The sequence below is a fragment of the Tachysurus fulvidraco genome, chromosome 7, assembly GCF_022655615.1.
Source record: "Tachysurus fulvidraco isolate hzauxx_2018 chromosome 7, HZAU_PFXX_2.0, whole genome shotgun sequence".
NCBI classification, from domain to species: domain Eukaryota; kingdom Metazoa; phylum Chordata; class Actinopteri; order Siluriformes; family Bagridae; genus Tachysurus; species Tachysurus fulvidraco.
The window spans coordinates 10,970,894-10,989,745 of NC_062524.1; the positions used below are offsets into that span (position 1 = coordinate 10,970,894).

General features: G+C 43.3%; 1 protein-coding gene across 11 annotated transcripts in view; it reads right to left on the minus strand.

Annotated features, from left to right (window-relative positions):
• Positions 1–712: 712 nt before the first annotated feature.
• phactr4a (phosphatase and actin regulator 4a) overlaps positions 713–18,852 on the minus strand; it is a 51,639-nt gene continuing 33,499 nt past the window's right edge. For 8 of the 11 annotated variants that reach the window (XM_027143818.2, XM_027143822.2, XM_027143819.2 and 5 more), the window contains 12 exons: positions 17,032–17,112; positions 15,189–16,064; positions 14,195–14,635; positions 11,503–11,628; positions 10,212–10,686; positions 9,826–10,055; positions 9,359–9,515; positions 9,181–9,236; positions 8,798–8,859; positions 8,583–8,720; positions 5,356–5,432; positions 713–2,723 (listed from right to left, as the gene is read on the minus strand). In XM_027143818.2, the coding sequence (XP_026999619.2) occupies positions 2,708–2,723; positions 5,356–5,432; positions 8,583–8,720; positions 8,798–8,859; positions 9,181–9,236; positions 9,359–9,515; positions 9,826–10,055; positions 10,212–10,686; positions 11,503–11,628; positions 14,195–14,635; positions 15,189–16,064; positions 17,032–17,112 (2,735 nt within the window). In that variant the 3' untranslated portion in view covers positions 713–2,707. The remainder of the gene's footprint in view (positions 2,724–5,355; positions 5,433–8,582; positions 8,721–8,797; positions 8,860–9,180; positions 9,237–9,358; positions 9,516–9,825; positions 10,056–10,211; positions 10,687–11,502; positions 11,629–14,194; positions 14,636–15,188; positions 16,065–17,031; positions 17,113–18,852) is intronic. The other 3 variants (XM_047816063.1, XM_047816064.1, XM_047816065.1) reach the window with 3 other exon arrangements.

An 18,852-nucleotide genomic window follows, 5' to 3' on the forward strand; every position in this document is an offset into this window, starting at 1 on the left:
TATTGGACTGCTTTCGCTTTATAACCTCTGGATCACGGAACACCCTTTAAGGGAATATAGAGTTTGTTCAAACACAAAAAGCAATACAGATGCATCAGGTAAGTTAATAATAAACTAATCTAAACTCTGTGTGGATGATGATGACCATGTGTTTTTAGCAAGGTGCTGAGGGCACGCCACTTTATTTATATAAGGGGAGCTGAGCCATTACATATAGACCTGCAAAACAGGTCTTGGGCTATTCTCTTTCCACTAACATTGAAATCTGAAATAGTACTACGAAGTCCCTCATCTGGCACAAGAAACTGCTCCAGCCTGGCTGCAACGCAGGTCATGTAATGTGACGTTACGCATGCGTTAAAGTAAATAACATCACAGATATTAGTGGAAAAGCTGTCATTAAAGGTAGAGACTCCGAGGTTTGAGAAATGCTTCAGAGCGGGGGGTGGGGGTGGGGGGGTTTTCTTGTCAATATAGGCAGAGATAGTGTATGAATGTGTGGGCAGAGCTATCAGTACATTGGTGGGACCCATTTGGGTTAGGGGCGTGTTTGTTTTGGTGATATCAAACATCAACATTAGCTTTAAAACATCGGAGACCCCACCTTTAAGTAGAAGTCTAACAGACAAGTTAACAGAAGAGTAAATTTGTCCACCAGAGGGCACAAAAACTCAGCCATACTCATTCAAATACACAACAGGACACAACAATGTACCGTATCTGAAATTAAGTTTTAATCAATTCATGAAGTGAACATTTCTCAGTCTTTTATTTCACCATAAAAAATGACTAGAATAAAAGTTTTACGGAGTACCATTTCACTCTACACTGTTATTATATCTTTTTTTTTTACCTTGTATCTTTTAGTAATACCGTAAATACAATAAAAACATCTTTTAAACATTTGGAAGACATAATTACACAATAATCAAAATCTACAGTGTATATCTGTACAAAAGAGGCAACAAACGGCCTTGAAAACAGTGTCATAAAATTAACTCAGGACAAAAAAAAAAGCATATAAATGTACAAAAAAAAGTGTGCATCATTGTGTCATTTGTCGGTTCACTACCAGTTTGTGCTTGTAACAACAATTTTATAAGATCACTTTAGACTAAAGATCTGTGTTGTATTTAAGCTCATTTCAACTCAGGAGAAGAAGTGTCGTCACGCTGCTGTATGGCAGCAAGCAAAGGAAATGAACATGACAGTGTTGTACAAATCTGAAATTAAAGAAAAGAACAGTACAATGCACATTGAGAGAAGACGGTACCCTTAAGCATTAATCCTGAGATTCATACAGATGTGTGTGATAAACAGAAGTAGGAAATAGAATGTCTTTATTACTTTATTTACAGGCTCTTTCTATTGATTCGTTTGAAATTGTGTGCACCAGTTTGTCAGCATTTATAAGGCAGAGGGTTAGAGCATGTGAGCACACACAGGCTCAAAGTGACACCTACACACCCTCCGACACACACCCACACACATTCACCCACCCACAACACAACTACCCATTCATCCACCCACCCACCCACCGACAAACACAGGTCCAAAGTGACAGACACACCGAGAGAAACCCCGTCATAATCTGTCACACACACACACACACACACTGACACACACGCACTGACGTATACACGCACAGACACACTTGTGGGCACACACGTGAACTTTAGCTCATACGTTCACTAGTCACACTGTGAGGATATAACTTGTATGTTTATGTGTACAGGACTGTTCATTACTCAATGATCAAGTTATGATGATTTAGTTAGTACAGACCCGTCTTTAAACATTACTAATGCTGCTCATTCGACATGTGCCTTGATGTGAACCTCGAACACTGCGGATCCAAGGACCGGATCCAAGGAGCACAGGCACACTGAGCTATAGAGCGAGCTCTGCTCTCTCTGTACGTGAGATTTAGTGCTGCGTGCTCTCAGTTTCAGAATCAAAGGTTCAGCTTAGGCCACAGGTTGGCCTTTATATGTTGTAATAAGATACACAGATCTAATGTTTACTCCTGTATCGTGTCATTCTATTTAGTTATTATTGTTCTACCTAAAAAAAAAAAAAAAAAAAAAAAAAACCTGGAATTTCTTATACTGTATAGCCTGTGCATGGTTGTTAACTAAAGTGCAGTTGAATGCATTTTTGTTTTTGAATCTAACCACAATAATAAAACAGTCTAAAACTAAAATAAGAAAACTAGTCAACCATTTTTTAAAATCATTAGTTGACTGGTAAAAATGAATGGTAATGCAAGCCCTAACCCACAATACGTTGATGCCACCGTCACATTTTGTTCATAGCACAAAGATCACACCTCACCATAAATAAAAAGAAATCGATATGTTGTAAATAAATTCCAGATTGTGAAAAAGGACAGTGTTGCTTGTGTCTGTGCATCAATGTAACCATGAATCAAGGCTGTTGGGGCGGTGAGGTGAGCAGACCGAGAGACTGATGTGGCGTCAGCGCACCAGAGCTCTGTGCAGCTTCCTGCGTGCTGCCTTAAGTCCTAGCACCAACTGATATAAAGTCAGAGTCCATGGTAGCGTAGATCCTAGTAGATTGGCACTGCACACCAATCCTCAACAGACAAAAACGACACACAACAGCAACAGTTTGTATGGCTTCCATAGCTTCCTTGGATTTCCAATGTTTTGTACTTTCCACGTTCTCGTGTCTCCGACGCTGTCGGCTAAGGCCGATGAAACCTGGAGGACGAGATAAGAAGACACACAGGAGACTGTTTAAAAACAGAATTACATGAGTGCTGCATGGTTAATGGTGCATGGTGTGGCTTTTGATGCAACTCTCCTGTGGATTGTGTGCATTCTGCAGAATCAGGCATCAAAATGCATCTGATATTCAAGCACACTGCTGACTTCACAACAATCCCACTGACTACTGAGCTGCACAACATCTCTGTTAGTCTCTCTAGGATCCAGACTCCAGGGCGTGTATTCATAAAGAGTCTAAGATTGATCTGAGAGAGCTCCTAATTTAGCTTAAACGTTACTAACTAGGAATCTTATCTTAAGAGTGATTCAGGACCTCAGATCAACTCTGAGCACAGAAAATACAACAACTTTTATCTTAGAGAGGGGGCGGGGCTTAATCTGTTACTAGGTATGACACATTGTGTTGAAGACTGTGATTGGTTGTCTAATAAAAAGGAGCGTTTTTAAAATCTGGTCTATTATAAGCCTTCACTTTGTCTCTATGTTAAGATGTTTGAGACTATTTCGTGAGGGATTACGTTCATAACCGATCATATTAGAGATGTTGTAACATCTGTATGTTATAAATGTAATTAATGTCACGTAAATGTAAGCATCAACACAGCACAGAAATGTCACAGTCAAATTACATCAGTTCTGCTGCTATAGCGGCAGAATAAATGTACAGTCTACAGTCGTGTGAGAAAATTAAGACACCCGATGAAAGCCTGTGTTTTTTTTAAATAGTTCAACATTTGATCTTCATTTTAACAATATTGGAGGATTAAAGTAACATAATTAAACAAATAAAAGCAAAAATAATTTATCTATAAAAAGTTCTTGTAAAGAAAAAGTAAAAACACCTCCACATAGATTTGTACTTAAAATGAAAGAAAAAAAAGCGTCTCACATCAAGTGCAAATTATTAGAACATTGTTACAGAGCATTTTGAAGAAGGCTTGAATTATTTAAACCTGGTTTATGCTTAAATGTTGAAGTGAGAGATCTCAACATGGTGAGATCCAAAGAGCTCTCTGAGGCCATCAGAAAGAAGATTGTTGATGATTATGAGTCTGGGATATAAAAAGATCTCAAAAGAATTTGTAATCAGCCATTCTACTGTCCAGGAAACATTTACAAGTAGAAAACATTTAAAACATCTGCCAACATGACCAGGTCAGGACAGCCAAGCAAATTCACCCCAAGAGCAGGCAGTAAGATGCTTAAAGAAGTCTCCAAAAACTCTGCTTGAGCAGAACTGGACCCTGCAAGATGACAACCATCTAAAACATAATAGTAAATCCATCAAAAGCACTATTTGGACGGGACTAGTTCTACATGGGGACGTAGGGGTAAAGTAATTATTACCAGAGCTTCTCTGTGATTTTTAGTCCCGTCCGAATGTGCCATCTCGGTAATCATTACAGACAATGTCAGTAAAGATTACGGTGACTTTTACCTTCTGTAAAAAGGTCCGGAAAAATTACCTCAGGTAATGCTAATCCCGTCCGAATAGACCCACTGTAAATATGTACGGTAAAATTCCATCATTTCCTGTTTAAAAGTAGTTTTTGGCACGTTTTTCAAGCATGGAGGCGCCAAGTTGTCTGTTTGCGCACGTGATAACAGGAAGCCACGTCATACGCACATGACGACAAGGAGGTTACTGTGGTGCGTAAAGTGAGTTACCCCTCCCACTTCTGCTAGTTTTACTGAGATGTCTTGTCCCGTACGAATTGGCCAATTAATATTACAGACGTCCTGAGGTAAAATTGCATTACTCCACGTCCCCACGTAGAACTAATCCAGTCCGAATAGTGCTAAAGACTGGCTGAATTCTGGAGAGACCTAGTCAAAGCTCAGATCTAAATCTTATTGAGATCCTGTGTGGTGATGTGAAACAGCCTGTGGATGTAAGAAACCCCTCAAACATCACACAGCTGAAAAAAAAAAAAGAATTCTGCTTTGAGGAGTGGGGGAAACTTTCTTCCAGCTGATGTCAGAAACTGGTTGATGGCTACAAGAAACATCTCACTGAGGTTATTTCAGCCGAAGAGGGAAACACTGGCTATTAGGGCACAGGGTGTACTAACTTTTTAAGTGATTTTTTTTGTTGTTTACGTGCAATAACATCACTTTCATCTACAGGTATAAATTAAAACAGGATCAGAAATTGACATGTTGACATTTCTTAATAAAGACTGAATATTTAATGGGGTTTCCTAATTTTTTTCACACGACTGTATATAGATGTACAATTTCTGTGCTGTGTCTGAGATGTTATCTCTAATCAAACTGCTGACAAAAATAATCCCTACACGATCTAATCTGTATCTTATTAACTCACTATCATTATTAAATATTGTATATGACACATTTCTTCTCCCTCGTCACCTTTCAGCCATTTTCTCCTCTGATAAAGAAACTCTTAATCCTCTTAAATGTCCTCCTCACTTCTCCTAACCCTGCTGTTTGACCTTCTGAGCTCTTTTAATGGTTAAGATGTTCTTAGTATCTCATCACTAGTAGAAGGTCTTTAGACAAAGAATTGTCATGAATATGAGTGCAAGAGTTCCCTGTTGTATTACACACAGACTGAACAGAAATGCAGGTGTAGATGTTTCACCTGGTGTATATCCGGCTGTCCTCATGGACCTCCATCTCTGAACTCTTAAACTCATTCAGCTCCTTTCTGATGGCAGCCTGCAGGGGCAAAAACAGAAGGCAAACATCCTGAGTGAACAAATTGACATGCAAACTAGGCGACATTCATATTCATGCTCAGGGATCAGTGGAGCGTGTGAGTAAGTCATAATCTATGCTAGTGTGCAACACAGAGCTACGATATCAGCCACAGCTTCTCTCATATCTTGTGGTCCAACGCTTATTCAGATCCACTCACACACCATTAGCCCCTACCTACATTAGTGACTATTTACTGATTTAATACACAGAAAAATCCAATTAAATCAGACATTATGTTGAAAAATGTACATCATAGAAGAAAGCAGCAGAGAGCAGGGCTGCAGCATAGGCAGCTAGTTAGCTCTGACTATCTGCAAACAAAGCCTGGGATGTTACATGTAAATCCATCCATCCACTTTCTCTACTGTTTATTCCACATGGGACCCTGGGGTCTATTACAGCTGACACAGGACACAAGGCAAGCAACATACAGAGCACATTCTCTCTCTATCTCTAATGCGCACACACAGACACACAGACACAAACCCAGAGACACAGACACACACACACACCCAGAGACACCCAGACACACACACACAGCCTCACACACAGAGACAGCCACAGCCTCACACACAGCCACACACAGCCACACACACACACTCACAGCCACACACACACACTCACAGCCACACACACACACTCACAGCCACACACACACACTCACAGCCACACACACACACACACACACACAGCCACACACACACAGCCACACCACACACAGCCACAGCCACACCACACACAGCCACACCCACACACACACAGCCACACACACACAGCCACACCACACACAGCCACACCACACACACTCACAGCCACACCACACACACTCACAGCCACACCACACACACTCACAGCCACACCACACACACTCACAGCCACACCACACACACTCACAGCCACACACACACACACACAGCCACACACACACACACACAGCCACACACACACACACACAGCCACAACCACACACACACAGCCACAACCACACACACAGCCACAACCACACACACAGCCACACCACACACACACACAGCCACAACCACACACACAGCCACACCACACACAGCCACACCACACACAGCCACACCACACACACAGCCACACCACACACACACACAGCCACACCCACACACACACAGCCACACACACACACACACAGCCACACACACACACACACACAGCCACACACACACACACACAGCCACACACACACACACACAGCCACACACACAGCCACACACACACACACACACAGCCACACACACACAGCCACACACAGCCACACACACACAGCCACACACACACACACACACAGCCACACACACACACACACACAGCCACACACACACACACACACAGCCACACACACACAGCCACACACACACACACACAGCCACACACACACACACACAGCCACACACACACACACACAGCCACACACACACACACACACACACACACACACACATCCACACACACTCACACACACATCCACACACACTCACACACACATCCACACACTCACAAACACACACACATCCACACACACACACACACACACAACCACACACACACACACAGACCCCCAAACACACACACACACACAGACCCACACACACACACAGAGACCCACACACACACACAGAGACCCACACACACACACAGAGACCCACACACACACACAGAGACCCACACACACACACACAGCCCCACACACACACACACAGCCCCACACACACACACAGCCCCACACACACACACACAGCCCCACACACACACACACAGCCCCACACACACACACACACAGCCCCACACACACACACAGCCCCACACACACACACACACACACACACACACACACACACACACACACACACAGCCCCACACACACACACACACACACACACACACACACACACACAGCCCCACACACACACACACACACACCCCCACACACACACACACACACACACCCCCACACACACACACACACACACAGCCCCACACACACACACACACACACAGCCCCACACACACACACACACACACAGCCCCACACACACACACACACACACAGCCCCACACACACACACACACAGCCCCACACACACACACACACAGCCCCACACACACACACACAGCCCCACACACACACACACAGCCCCACACACACACACAGCCACACACACACACACAGCCACACACACACACACAGCCACACACACACACACACACAGCCACACACACACACACACACACAGCCACACACACACACACACACACACAGCCACACACACACAACAATCTATAGATGCCAGTCAGCCTACAACATGTCTTTGGACTGGTGGAAAAAACCTGGAAGTCGGGAAACTGGTAGAACTCGTAGAAGTCGGAAAACTCGCTGGACATTATTAACTATTAGGTATTTACCTATACCTAGCTACTGAACTATGTCATTGGATCTGTAGTGCAACAGTATAGAATGTGGAATAGCTCAAATCTGTGTGTGCAAATCTCTGCTCTTTCTATGTAATATATGTGATATATACGATGCGAGCTCTTTCATTATTTTGGCCCGTGATTGTTTTGAAAATACCAGACAAGTCTCCAATTTCTGTCTGGAATGTTCCTGTGGGGTAGAAAGCACTTGAGCATGCACAGAGATGCTGCAGAGCTTATTTTTACCCCTCTTCCTTTTTCCCCAGGCACTCTGAAGGTACTAAATGTGCATTAAAGAGCACAATGTCACCGTCAGTCTTCAGAAGCACCTGATTTGACATGATTTTACTGCACATTATATCACTCATCTCTCTGAACCTTTAGTGCAACTGAGCTCCACAATCAGTTAACCCAGATGTCCTGTTGCCTTAGGAGTGAATCGGATGTACACTGGCATACACACAAAGAAAAGCAGGTCTAAAGCTACACACATCCTCACACACAAGAACACCTGCTACACTACATCCTACATAAAGAACAGTGCACTGGTCACACACAATTAGGAGTAAGACTGGATGAGAAATGAGATCCCTAGATGAACTGGATCTGGCTCTGATTAGGACTAAGCTGTGTAGAATCCCTGGACAATTACGATGCGTCGTTGTGTACCTTGTCAGCGGGTGTGAGTTTAGTCCAGGGTTTTTCTGCACGCCGGTCGTAGTCTTCAGCATGTGTGCACTCCACATACTCGTGGAAACGGAGAATCTTTCTGGCCTGGAGCTCTGCTACTGTGGGCCTTTGAGACAACTGCAGGAACAAAATATATAAATGAATGCACTGTCTTCTAGCAGTACACATAAAGGAAAGAGGGGGGGGGATCTAACCTTTCTTGTAAGTCTGCGTTTGATCTCGCTTCGCTCAGCTCGTCTGTCTGCCTCATTCTTGGCTAAAACAAGAAGCAAACAAATGGTTTATTTGAGGAAAACGTGCATGCTCTCACACACACGCACACTCGAACTCACACACACTTGCGCATGCACGCACTTGTACTCTACACGTTCACACACTCGAACTCGTACACACATGCACATACACACAAATGCGCACTCATACACTCGTACACACTCACACAGACTCCCTCTCACACACACACACCAAAAGAACTCTACAGAGATTCATCTGAAGCTGTGGAGGTGTTCTACAGAGAGTAAAAAGAGTGTGAGGACACAAAAAGCGTTTCGTGAGGGGAGTGTGTGTGAATACTGACCTAGCAGAATGTTTCTTTGCTCAAGTTCTTGTTGCGTTGGCCTCTGACTCAATCGCCTGAAACCAGACGATGATAAACCATTAATATGTTAACACATCTTCATGCTTAATTAGCTGCAACAGTGTAATAGTGCTGATAGGTAAACAAACACACGTGCAGACACACTTTACATACATACCGTGTGAGGGTGGAGCCAATCTTGCTACGCATCGCCTCCCACTGCTCCCGGTTCCTCCAGGTGCTGTTCTCTTGCCCCTGCTTCTCCTCCTTTTCCTGCTGTTTCTCCAGCTTTAGAGCCAGAGTGTCCTTCCGTTTCACTTTGCCTGCCAGACCGGCTAGAAGACACAAAAACATTTTAGGAAAAAAGAATAAACATTTTTGATCAAACTTTACTGCAAAGCTTATAGCATTATGTTATACTCGATCCCTTCAGTCCGTCATTCATTTACAGATGGTGCAGATTTTCTGATATTCAGGTCATTAACTACGGTCATCTAGACCTGTATCTGTAAGAAGTCTCTCTGCTTATCTACGGGTGTTTTCACACCTATCAGTCTGAATTACAGTAAAAGTGATAATCTTCCAAATATCCAGAAGACTACAACTATATCTACTGAAACCGTTAGAGTGGAATTAATGTCATACTCATGGGCACATCTTCGTCGTCATCATCCTCTTCCTCCTCTCTGTAGAGAATGGGTCCATCTGAGTCGTTGTCGCCCTCTTGCTCACTGTCAGTGTCCTCGAAGATGACCATGGTGTCTCCCACTAACCCCCGCCTGCTCCCGGCCTCCAGCTCCGGCTGGAAGGTCTGATGTGGTGTAGGGTGCAGCTTTTGTAGCTCTTCCTCCATGTCGAAATCATCATCCTCAGGCCTGAGAGTACCAGCAAGAAAGTGTTTAAATGTGTAAGGGATAAAATGCTGCTTGCGTGTGTGTGTGTGCTTCTGCTTCAGTACAATAGCTAGTGCATTGTGTCGTGATTTATATTTGTGTGGATGTTTATGAATTAAGTTAATAAAGATGTCTCACAGTCTGAGTGGCTCGATGGTGACAGGAAGCGAACGTCGTCCGCTCGTCTCGACTACGATCTCAGGTGGTGTCTCAAACAGCAGAGAGTGAGCTCTCTGGTTGCCTTCTGGGCTGGGGTGGACTGGTCCAGGGCTGGTAAGTGCACGCTGGATCAGGATGTGCAGAGGTATGGATGGAGGCTGGCTCGGCGGCTCAGTGGTGGGGCTCGGAGGATCAACGTTGATGCCAGGTGGAGACGGAGGGATATGGGAAGGTGGAGGAGACACCACTGTAGCTGTATAGCTAGGGTGTTTGCTATCCTCTGACTGGGAGGGGGGAGGGTTAGGGGAAGAACTTCTGGCAGAAGGCTCACCCTGATTGGATGAGATGTCCCCCGAGTTGCGTTTGTTGATCGGCGTCATCCTAGCTGGCGGAATGGGAGGAGAGCGCTTTGCAGAAACCGGGTTTGAGACTACCAGGGGTTGGGGTGCATCTCCTGTGACAAAGCAAATAGAAACCAAATAAAGTTTTCTCATATTAGACATTTTAATGGAAGGAAAGAAAATATGACTTGATGCTGATGCCATTAGGGCTGCAACGGATAGTCACCACAAAGCATTTCATTGCAGCAGATCTGTGAAAATACTACAAATGAAATGCCTCTACACATCGACTTCTTATTACTGAAAGATTTATGGGCAGAGGAATATCTAATCTTTTATTTCAAATTCAAGATTTGTACAAAGTCTTATGATTTGTTGCAGCCCTATCTGACATCATAAATACTGTTAAACCATTACCGCTACATAATTAAGAATGTACACGTTAGTACCTAGGACGCTGCAGTAATGATTTGTGAAGTAAATCTACTGGTTTACACTTCAGTCAGTGTCAAGTACAGAAGATTAAATTAGAAGCCAAGATTTTTTTCCCCTCAACCTATTTTTAGTTTCATGGGGGTTGATGATTGGAATCATCACACACAAACAAATACACACAAATACATTAAGTGTAGTGATGAGCGGAATTATGGGTGGATTTTTAGCTGGGATGATCATGGAGTGTTAGTTGAGTCTCATGTCTTATTCCAGTGCAAAAGAAATTCCTGGCATCTCTCCTCTATAACCTTTCGGCTAAATCGAACGTAAATGATGGCACCTTTTTAAAACAGAATGAATTTAGGAGAGGAAACCATGACTTATAAGAACTTCTTCTGTGCTTTGGAACAGGACCATAGAGACAAACTATAAGCTTGATCTGAGTCTGGATAGGAGTAATGCACTGTCATGAAGAGCCTCGATGGCAGGGGCACCTGGATAAGGCTGAGGGTGATGGGGATAGCTGGGTAGAGAGGGGAAAGTACCATGTTCATTCTGTCGTCTCTTGCTGGTCCAGTACAGAGGAGTCTGAGCTTTACCGTGCCTGGGTAATGTTGTGGCTACAGGGAATACATCAAGGCAGTTCATTAAGTTTGGTGCCTCACACTACTCATTTACAGGTAACAGGCTCTTCACAAAGGTTCACATTATATTTGTATTTTCAACCAATTTGTCAAAGACTGATCAAACTCCCCTATCATCCAGGTAATCCTCTCACAACACATGATCACCTCCATATGACAACGACCATCAGCAGCAGATGACCCTCTCAACTGCTCACCACAGACAGTTCTTCACATCTGACCAGGTGAAGAGTCCAGCTGTCTTACAGTCGAACAGCTAATAAAGTTACAACCAGGGTTCTTGTTCTTGGGTACAGAAACCAAAGCAACAAGACAATTTCAACTAGCTGTCTTGTAAGGCTTTACACATTTGAGCACTTTTCACAGACTGTCAGACATGAAGGACTATCTGAGGTGCACAGCCAGTTAAAAGGTTCTTGTTGCTTTGGTTACTGTTTGTAGGGAAGAGCCAGTTAAAAGGTTCTTGTTGCTTTGGTTACTGTTTGTAGGGAAGAGCCAGATAAAAGGTTCTTGTTGCTTTGGTGTTTGTAGGGAAGAGCCAGATAAAAGGTTCTTGTTGCTTTGGTTACTGTTTGTAGGGAAGAGCCAGTTAAAAGGTTCTTGTTGCTTTGGTTACTGTTTGTAGGGAAGAGCCAGATAAAAGGTTCTTGTTGCTTTGGTTACTGTTTGTAGGGAAGAGCCAGATAAAAGGTTCTTGTTGCTTTGGTGTTTGTAGGGAAGAGCCAGATAAAAGGTTCTTGTTGCTTTGGTTACTGTTTGTAGGGAAGAGCCAGTTAAAAGGTTCTTGTTGCTTTGGTTACTGTTTGTAGGGAAGAGCCAGATAAAAGGTTCTTGTTGCTTTGGTTACTGTTTGTAGGGAAGAGCCAGATAAAAGGTTCTTTGTTGCTTTGGTTACTGTTTGTAGGGAAGAGCCAGATAAAAGGTTCTTGTTGCTTCAGTTCCTGACTGTGGAGAACAGCCAGATAAAAGTTTCTTATTGTTTTGCCTAACGTACCCAAAACGCCATATAACTAGCTATATTGTAAGATCTCCTACAGCTGAACTAATTTCACCTTGTCAGACGTAAAGGACTGTCTTTGGTGAGCAGACATAATAAGGGTCTTTTATGCTTTGGTTCCTGTACCCAAGAACAAGAACCCTAGGGTTCTGAAATCTACGCACCTCCCAGTTGACAACGTCCCTTCAAAGACTCATTCTAGGTCACCTCGGGCAGATGTGGTCATGGCAACAGTGCCTTACGGTTTGCATACCAACCACACATGGGGGTGGAGTGTATGCTCAGCTGCAGATCACAGGGAACGTTGTGAGTGTCACAAAGTGACTTCTCAAGTGCTTCTGGCACGATATTTCCCACAGTGACCAGGGTGATACTGCCCTTGAGTAAAGGATCACTGACTACCAGACATGGAACTGCATGCCTTATCAGAAGGTGAAGCATGAGCACTTCACAGGGACTGTTCTTTGCTTCCTTCCTTTTCACCTTGTACACCTCTGACTTCAGGTATAACTCAGAGATATGCCATCTATTACAGTGGTGTCTCTACTCTGGTGGAACACGTTCACGGCAACATGTTATTTAATAAAAACCCACCAGACTCTGTACAGAAGATACATTTTTTCTAACATTAGACCTCGATAGAATCAGAACTCTAATTAGGACAGAATTCCTTTACAAGTTGGCAGATTTCTGAGATTTGGGGTAAAACATGTCAAGTTCACAGGCAACGATTGTCGTCAATCTGAACGAATTAATTCTGACTTCTTTGCAGATCACCATTAGCAGGTGTTTATAAACAATGTGTAAGACAGCTCTCAGAGATCATTCATCTGCACAAACCTGGCAGAGACTGTACTTGCCGCACCCTCACACACACACACACCTGTATTGTTCTCTCTGCAGATGGTTAACTATGGGTGCCGCTGAAATTCCTCGCAGAAATATGCATGTGCCTTGAGCAAGCATTTCCAGTTCTGAAGAGTCAATCGTATGTCCTGAAGAGTCAGGAAGCTGCATTCTCTGTACTGTACATCTATACTGTATAACACTTACGCTCTTTTCTATTTCTCTGATGTTTGCTTAAAGATTAAGAATCTGTACTTACAGGAACCAGATGAGCGTTCGAATGAATACAAACTACACTGAACATGCACAAAACAAAGAGCTGGAGGTTTTAAAAGACTGGGAGGAACACGAGTACGTATTTATCCTGTCAGGACTAGCATGCAAGACTACCTAGGGTTAATGCTGGTATATTTCAGCTCCTAACCTATTACAGCTGCTTTCAAGTCAGTTTTAACAAACATTAAGGAAAATATGTGGCTCAAGTGAACACAGTTATCCAGACACTTATTTAGTAAACACAAGGTGTAAAAGGTTAAGCCTGGATCATATTACGTCCTCCCAAATTTCTCACAAGAACACAGCATTAAGAACGTAATTGCTCCAAAGTCCAGAAATTTATGCCATGTCATAAAACAAACATCAGCTGTAGGTTTCTGAGCAATCCCTGAGGGAACGAAGCATAAAGCAGACATGGCTCACCTTGCAGTGATAACGTACTGTTACGGTTGGTGGGTTTGGGAGGGGGAACCGGTGGCATTTTAGCATGTACTGGGGCATCAGGTGCGGTGGAAGGAGCAGCAGGAGTAGGAACAGGAGCAGGAGCAGGAGCTGGGGCAGGAATAGCAGGATGATCCAAGACAGCAGGTGGGTTGTCCTGGTTTCGTATCAAAACGACTGGCAAGGAACTATGTCGAGACGAGTCGTCCACCAACAGAGAGACAGTGCGAGGAGGGGGCTTAGCAATGGGTGGAGCTGAAGATGAGGATGATGATGACAGTGAGGAGGAGGAAGAAGATGAAGATGAAGCCTGACCAGATTCGGTGGAGGACATCAGCCATTTTGGGGGAAGTATGGCCTGTTTGGCTGTAGGCTGCTGCTCCTTTAACTCGGGGACAGGAGTGAAGCGCACACCCACAGATCCTAGCAGAGTTAAAACACAAACACGAACACAGACACACGACAAAAATTAGTGACCAAAAATATTTTTGACTGTGCATCAATTCATTAGGTTTGTTTGGCACGACTGAGTGAAAATATACATCAAACGTACTTGCTTCTCATGGCAAAGCTCATTATTAAGATTATTATTAATTAACACCAAATTATGGGGCAACTCATACAATCTGGAAACCTTGAGGATGTTATATGGTTAAAGACAACAGCTGAAGCCAGAGACTTTTTTGGGGGGTTATTTTTAAACAATTACTTCTAAAATTGTAGTTTGTTTGCCTGATCAAGAGGTCCATTTTGCACCATGCAATAGATTTTTATGACAATGCTGACTTTCCAAATACAAAAACACAATCTGAAGATCAATTGAAAAATGTACATGTCTGTGTATGTATATTCATATATTCTACTCTGTATTACTGCCTGGCTTGTTAGATGATGCATCTTTGCTCCTTTGCCAGTGGAATGTGATTATTATCATCTCCTGCAAAATAAAAGAATCAGGTGCTGTGCGGTGCTTTACCTGTGCGTGCCCTGGGGTCATCCTGTGTTTGTATGTATCGTGGCAGTGTGCTCCTTTGGTCAACTTCGGAGACGGGTCGGATTTTCTGGACCACGTCAGACGAGCTGCTTTGCACACGGCTCCTCATATCCATCTCAGACTGAGGCCTGATCAGCTTTGGCATCTCAGGCTTCCTCACATCTTTCCTCGTAAAGTCCTCTTTTCTGTCTTGCGCCTCGTTCCTTTCAGATAACTCTCTTCTTTCCTTGTCATCTTTCCTTTCTCGGTCATCTCTTCTCTCGCTTTCAGGCCTCCTGTCTCGGTCGTCCCGCCGAAGAGTTTCTTCCTTTCGATTGTGATCGTCCCTCCTTTCTTTTAACTCTCTCCTTTCCCTGTCCTCTCTCCTTTCTCTTTCATCCCGATCGTCCTTTTTTTGGTCCCTGTCCGCTCTCGCGTCTTTCTCTACTCTGCCGTCTCTCTTCTCTTCTCTCTTCTCCTTTCGTTCTCGTTCTTCCCTCCACTCTGCTCTGGAATCCCGTTCTTCTCGCCTATCTCGCCTCTCCCGGTCTTCTTTGTCGTCCCTTCTCCCTCGTTCCTCTCTATCGTCCCTGCGGTCTCGGTTTTCGTCCCTCCGTTCACGGTACCTTGCCTCATCTCGCTCTCGTTTCTCAGAGTCTGACGGGATGCGCGTGCGAGCGTCCACGTCTAGAGGCTGCCGGTTACGGGTCACATCTGATGGTATTCGGCTTCGTCGCTCAGGTTCTGGTACCAAACCACTCTTTCGGTCCTCGCCGTGTGACCTGCTCTTGACCTCTGATCCTGCGTTGGGCCCCTGGTCACCGGCTACAGGCAGCGTATGTCCGTTGTTTACGGAGGGCGCTTTCACATTATGACTCTCTGCAACACACAGAGTGCATATTAAACACATATTCCTGGCAGATTCTACAGCACAAACAATTACAATTAGTGGATACATATGCAAAATAAAACAAAAAAACCTTAAATCCATAGAATGTCTCTTTAGTGAAACTGCACGGCTAAAGCGGTTATTATACAGAAGTACCAAAGTAATTAGTCCCTCCAGTGTCTTGTGATTTTGCAGAAATGAAAACTGAACCAAAACAAACTCTGATCTTCTGAGGGTACCTCTGAATAAATATTGGCACCCCTGTGTCATCCTTCTATTCGCAAAACCAGAATGTGTCATGTCGCTAGGGACCTAGTCTCCAGATAGTTGGTGATGTTGATCTCTGCTTTGGTAAGTTTTAGAAATAACAGATATTTATAATATATATACAAATATACTAGATTATTTAAATTGCATTTAAGTCAGTGTATGCATTGTTCCGAGCATATTCCCATGGTTGTAAGTTTGATGACAACATGGGGGTTAGATGTGCAGTGTTCTTGTATGGGTTCCTGAATGGGTATACGTCTTGATTGATGGTTGTTGTCTTGTTCTGATTTTTGGGGATGTTCCCCCTGGGAATGTACCCCTGTGTTTAATCCAACGCTTGTAACAATCCCAAGGTTAGAAAACAGTTTTCCCCTCATACTCGTGAGCGACCCTTATCCACAACCTGCAGACACAGTTTGCCCTCTGATCTTTAGAGGTGCCAAGCTTTACGCCTCCTTGCCTAAACTTTTACAAATGAGAATGCTATGATGGAGCGCTAGTGTTGGTACGCGTGCACTTTTTATTGTCTTTATGTTGTTTTCCTCTCCTTTCCTCTTACACCATTTGTGCTTCATGTATTTTGGGTGTTCGGAATGAAAGGACATCAAATGATGAAACTCTCGAATCTTGAATCTATAGATCTAATCTTCGCCATCAATGATCTTATGGTCTGTAAAGCTGCTCTACCATTCTCAGAGATCTCCTTTAGTACTCCTTTGTCTATCAGCTCCTGCCGGGGTCTTCTCGTCGAGATCTTCCTCTCCAGAACTGAACACAGATGATAAAGGAGATGAATAAGACAAGAGAAAGAGAGAGAAAGAGAAAGAGAGAGAAAGAGAGGACACAATTTTTAAACATGTAAAAAAAACTTCTCTTCTTTAACTTGCTTGTAAAGAGGAACAAAAATGAAATACATGGAACTTGATGCCCTGATAACCCTCGCTGCATTAAACATGTTCTGACTGCAATCTTGTAAGTCTAGCGTGCATCATCGTCCCTCCCATAACAGAAAGATGTAATGTTAGGAATGTAATATATTTCCCGGGGAAGACTTACCATGAAACAATGTTAGATAGGAAAAGAAGTAACACGGTGACTGTCGTTAAAGATGCAAAATACAGAGCAACAAACTACATGAGGGATTATAATCGATGAACAATATAAGCGCTGCAGAAACTACGCTATGAAATCTGAGAAGATGCACGATGATGAGAAGCTGCACACTAAGAGAGTATATATAATGCTGATGTATCCCCTGGGAATACAGACACACAACAGTCTGTAGCATTTACACAGAATAGTAAACCCTCCTGTGAGTAGAGGATCTGCAGACTGAAACACCTTGTTGATGATGGAATTATTTGAGCTGACAGGAAATCTTTAGTATCTTACATGCAATGGAAAGCAGAAAAGCGGTTGAGCTACAACAGCCGAAGACTACATCAGGTTTCACTCGAGTCAGCCACGAACAGATCATGGTCTCCGTGTCACCGGTCACCGTGTCCCTAGGATGCTGGGACCAATCTAATCACTCTCCTGTGATCTCTCTCATCAACAAGGTGTTTCATTCTCCCGACCCTTCACAAGTCTACAGACTGTTGGGTGTGGAAAGCAAAAGAAACCAGCAGCTTATGAAATACTTAAAGCAGGCCATCTAGCACCAGCAACTGTGCCACGATCTAAGTCACAGACATCAGACTTTTTCCCTCACGGGGATGTTTGATGTGATTGTTCACTGAACATCTTGACCTGGATGAGTTCATGACAGTGCTGCTGGCACATGATTAAATAAATAGATTCATTTATGGAATAGTGGATGGTGAGTATATAATGACAATGTATACCAAGTGAGTGTGAATTTGTTTCAATATGAATAGAAGATATAAGGAACAGCAAAGGCAGCAAGATAGACATTGCAAACATTTCTATCTAGTTTTATCCTAATGATCACTGCTGAAACAACCGGTCTTCGGTGATGGCTGACCGACTTGGTCATCCACACACAGAAAAGAGTACCCTAGTACCCACATGATCCGCAAGCTCAATATTGAGAATAAATGTTAAATTTTAAATAAATACAAAGAAACAGTGCGTGATTTTTTTTCTTATCCTATTTATTCATGAATAATCACTGCCAGGCTAGATAGTAAAGGAAAGCGATTACAACTTATTTTACATGTAAACATCATCGATACCAAAGTATATTTGAAATGTCAAAGGTATCACAATTTATCTATTTATCACACTTACTTTCTTTTCTTTCTTTTTACTTTTCACAACATTTTCTTTATGTTCTTCTAAGAAGTAAGGATTTGTTTTACACCGATTCAGACACTGATGGGCAGACCAATTGCTTTAACCATTCATTATAATGAATCGGCTCAAAGGAGTCATTAGGTCGCGAATCGGACTTTAGGGGACGTGTTGTGTGGGAATCCTGGCTGTTAGGACATCGCAAAAGATTTGTCAACACACACGCACACAAAACACTTCATACCTGGATAGATT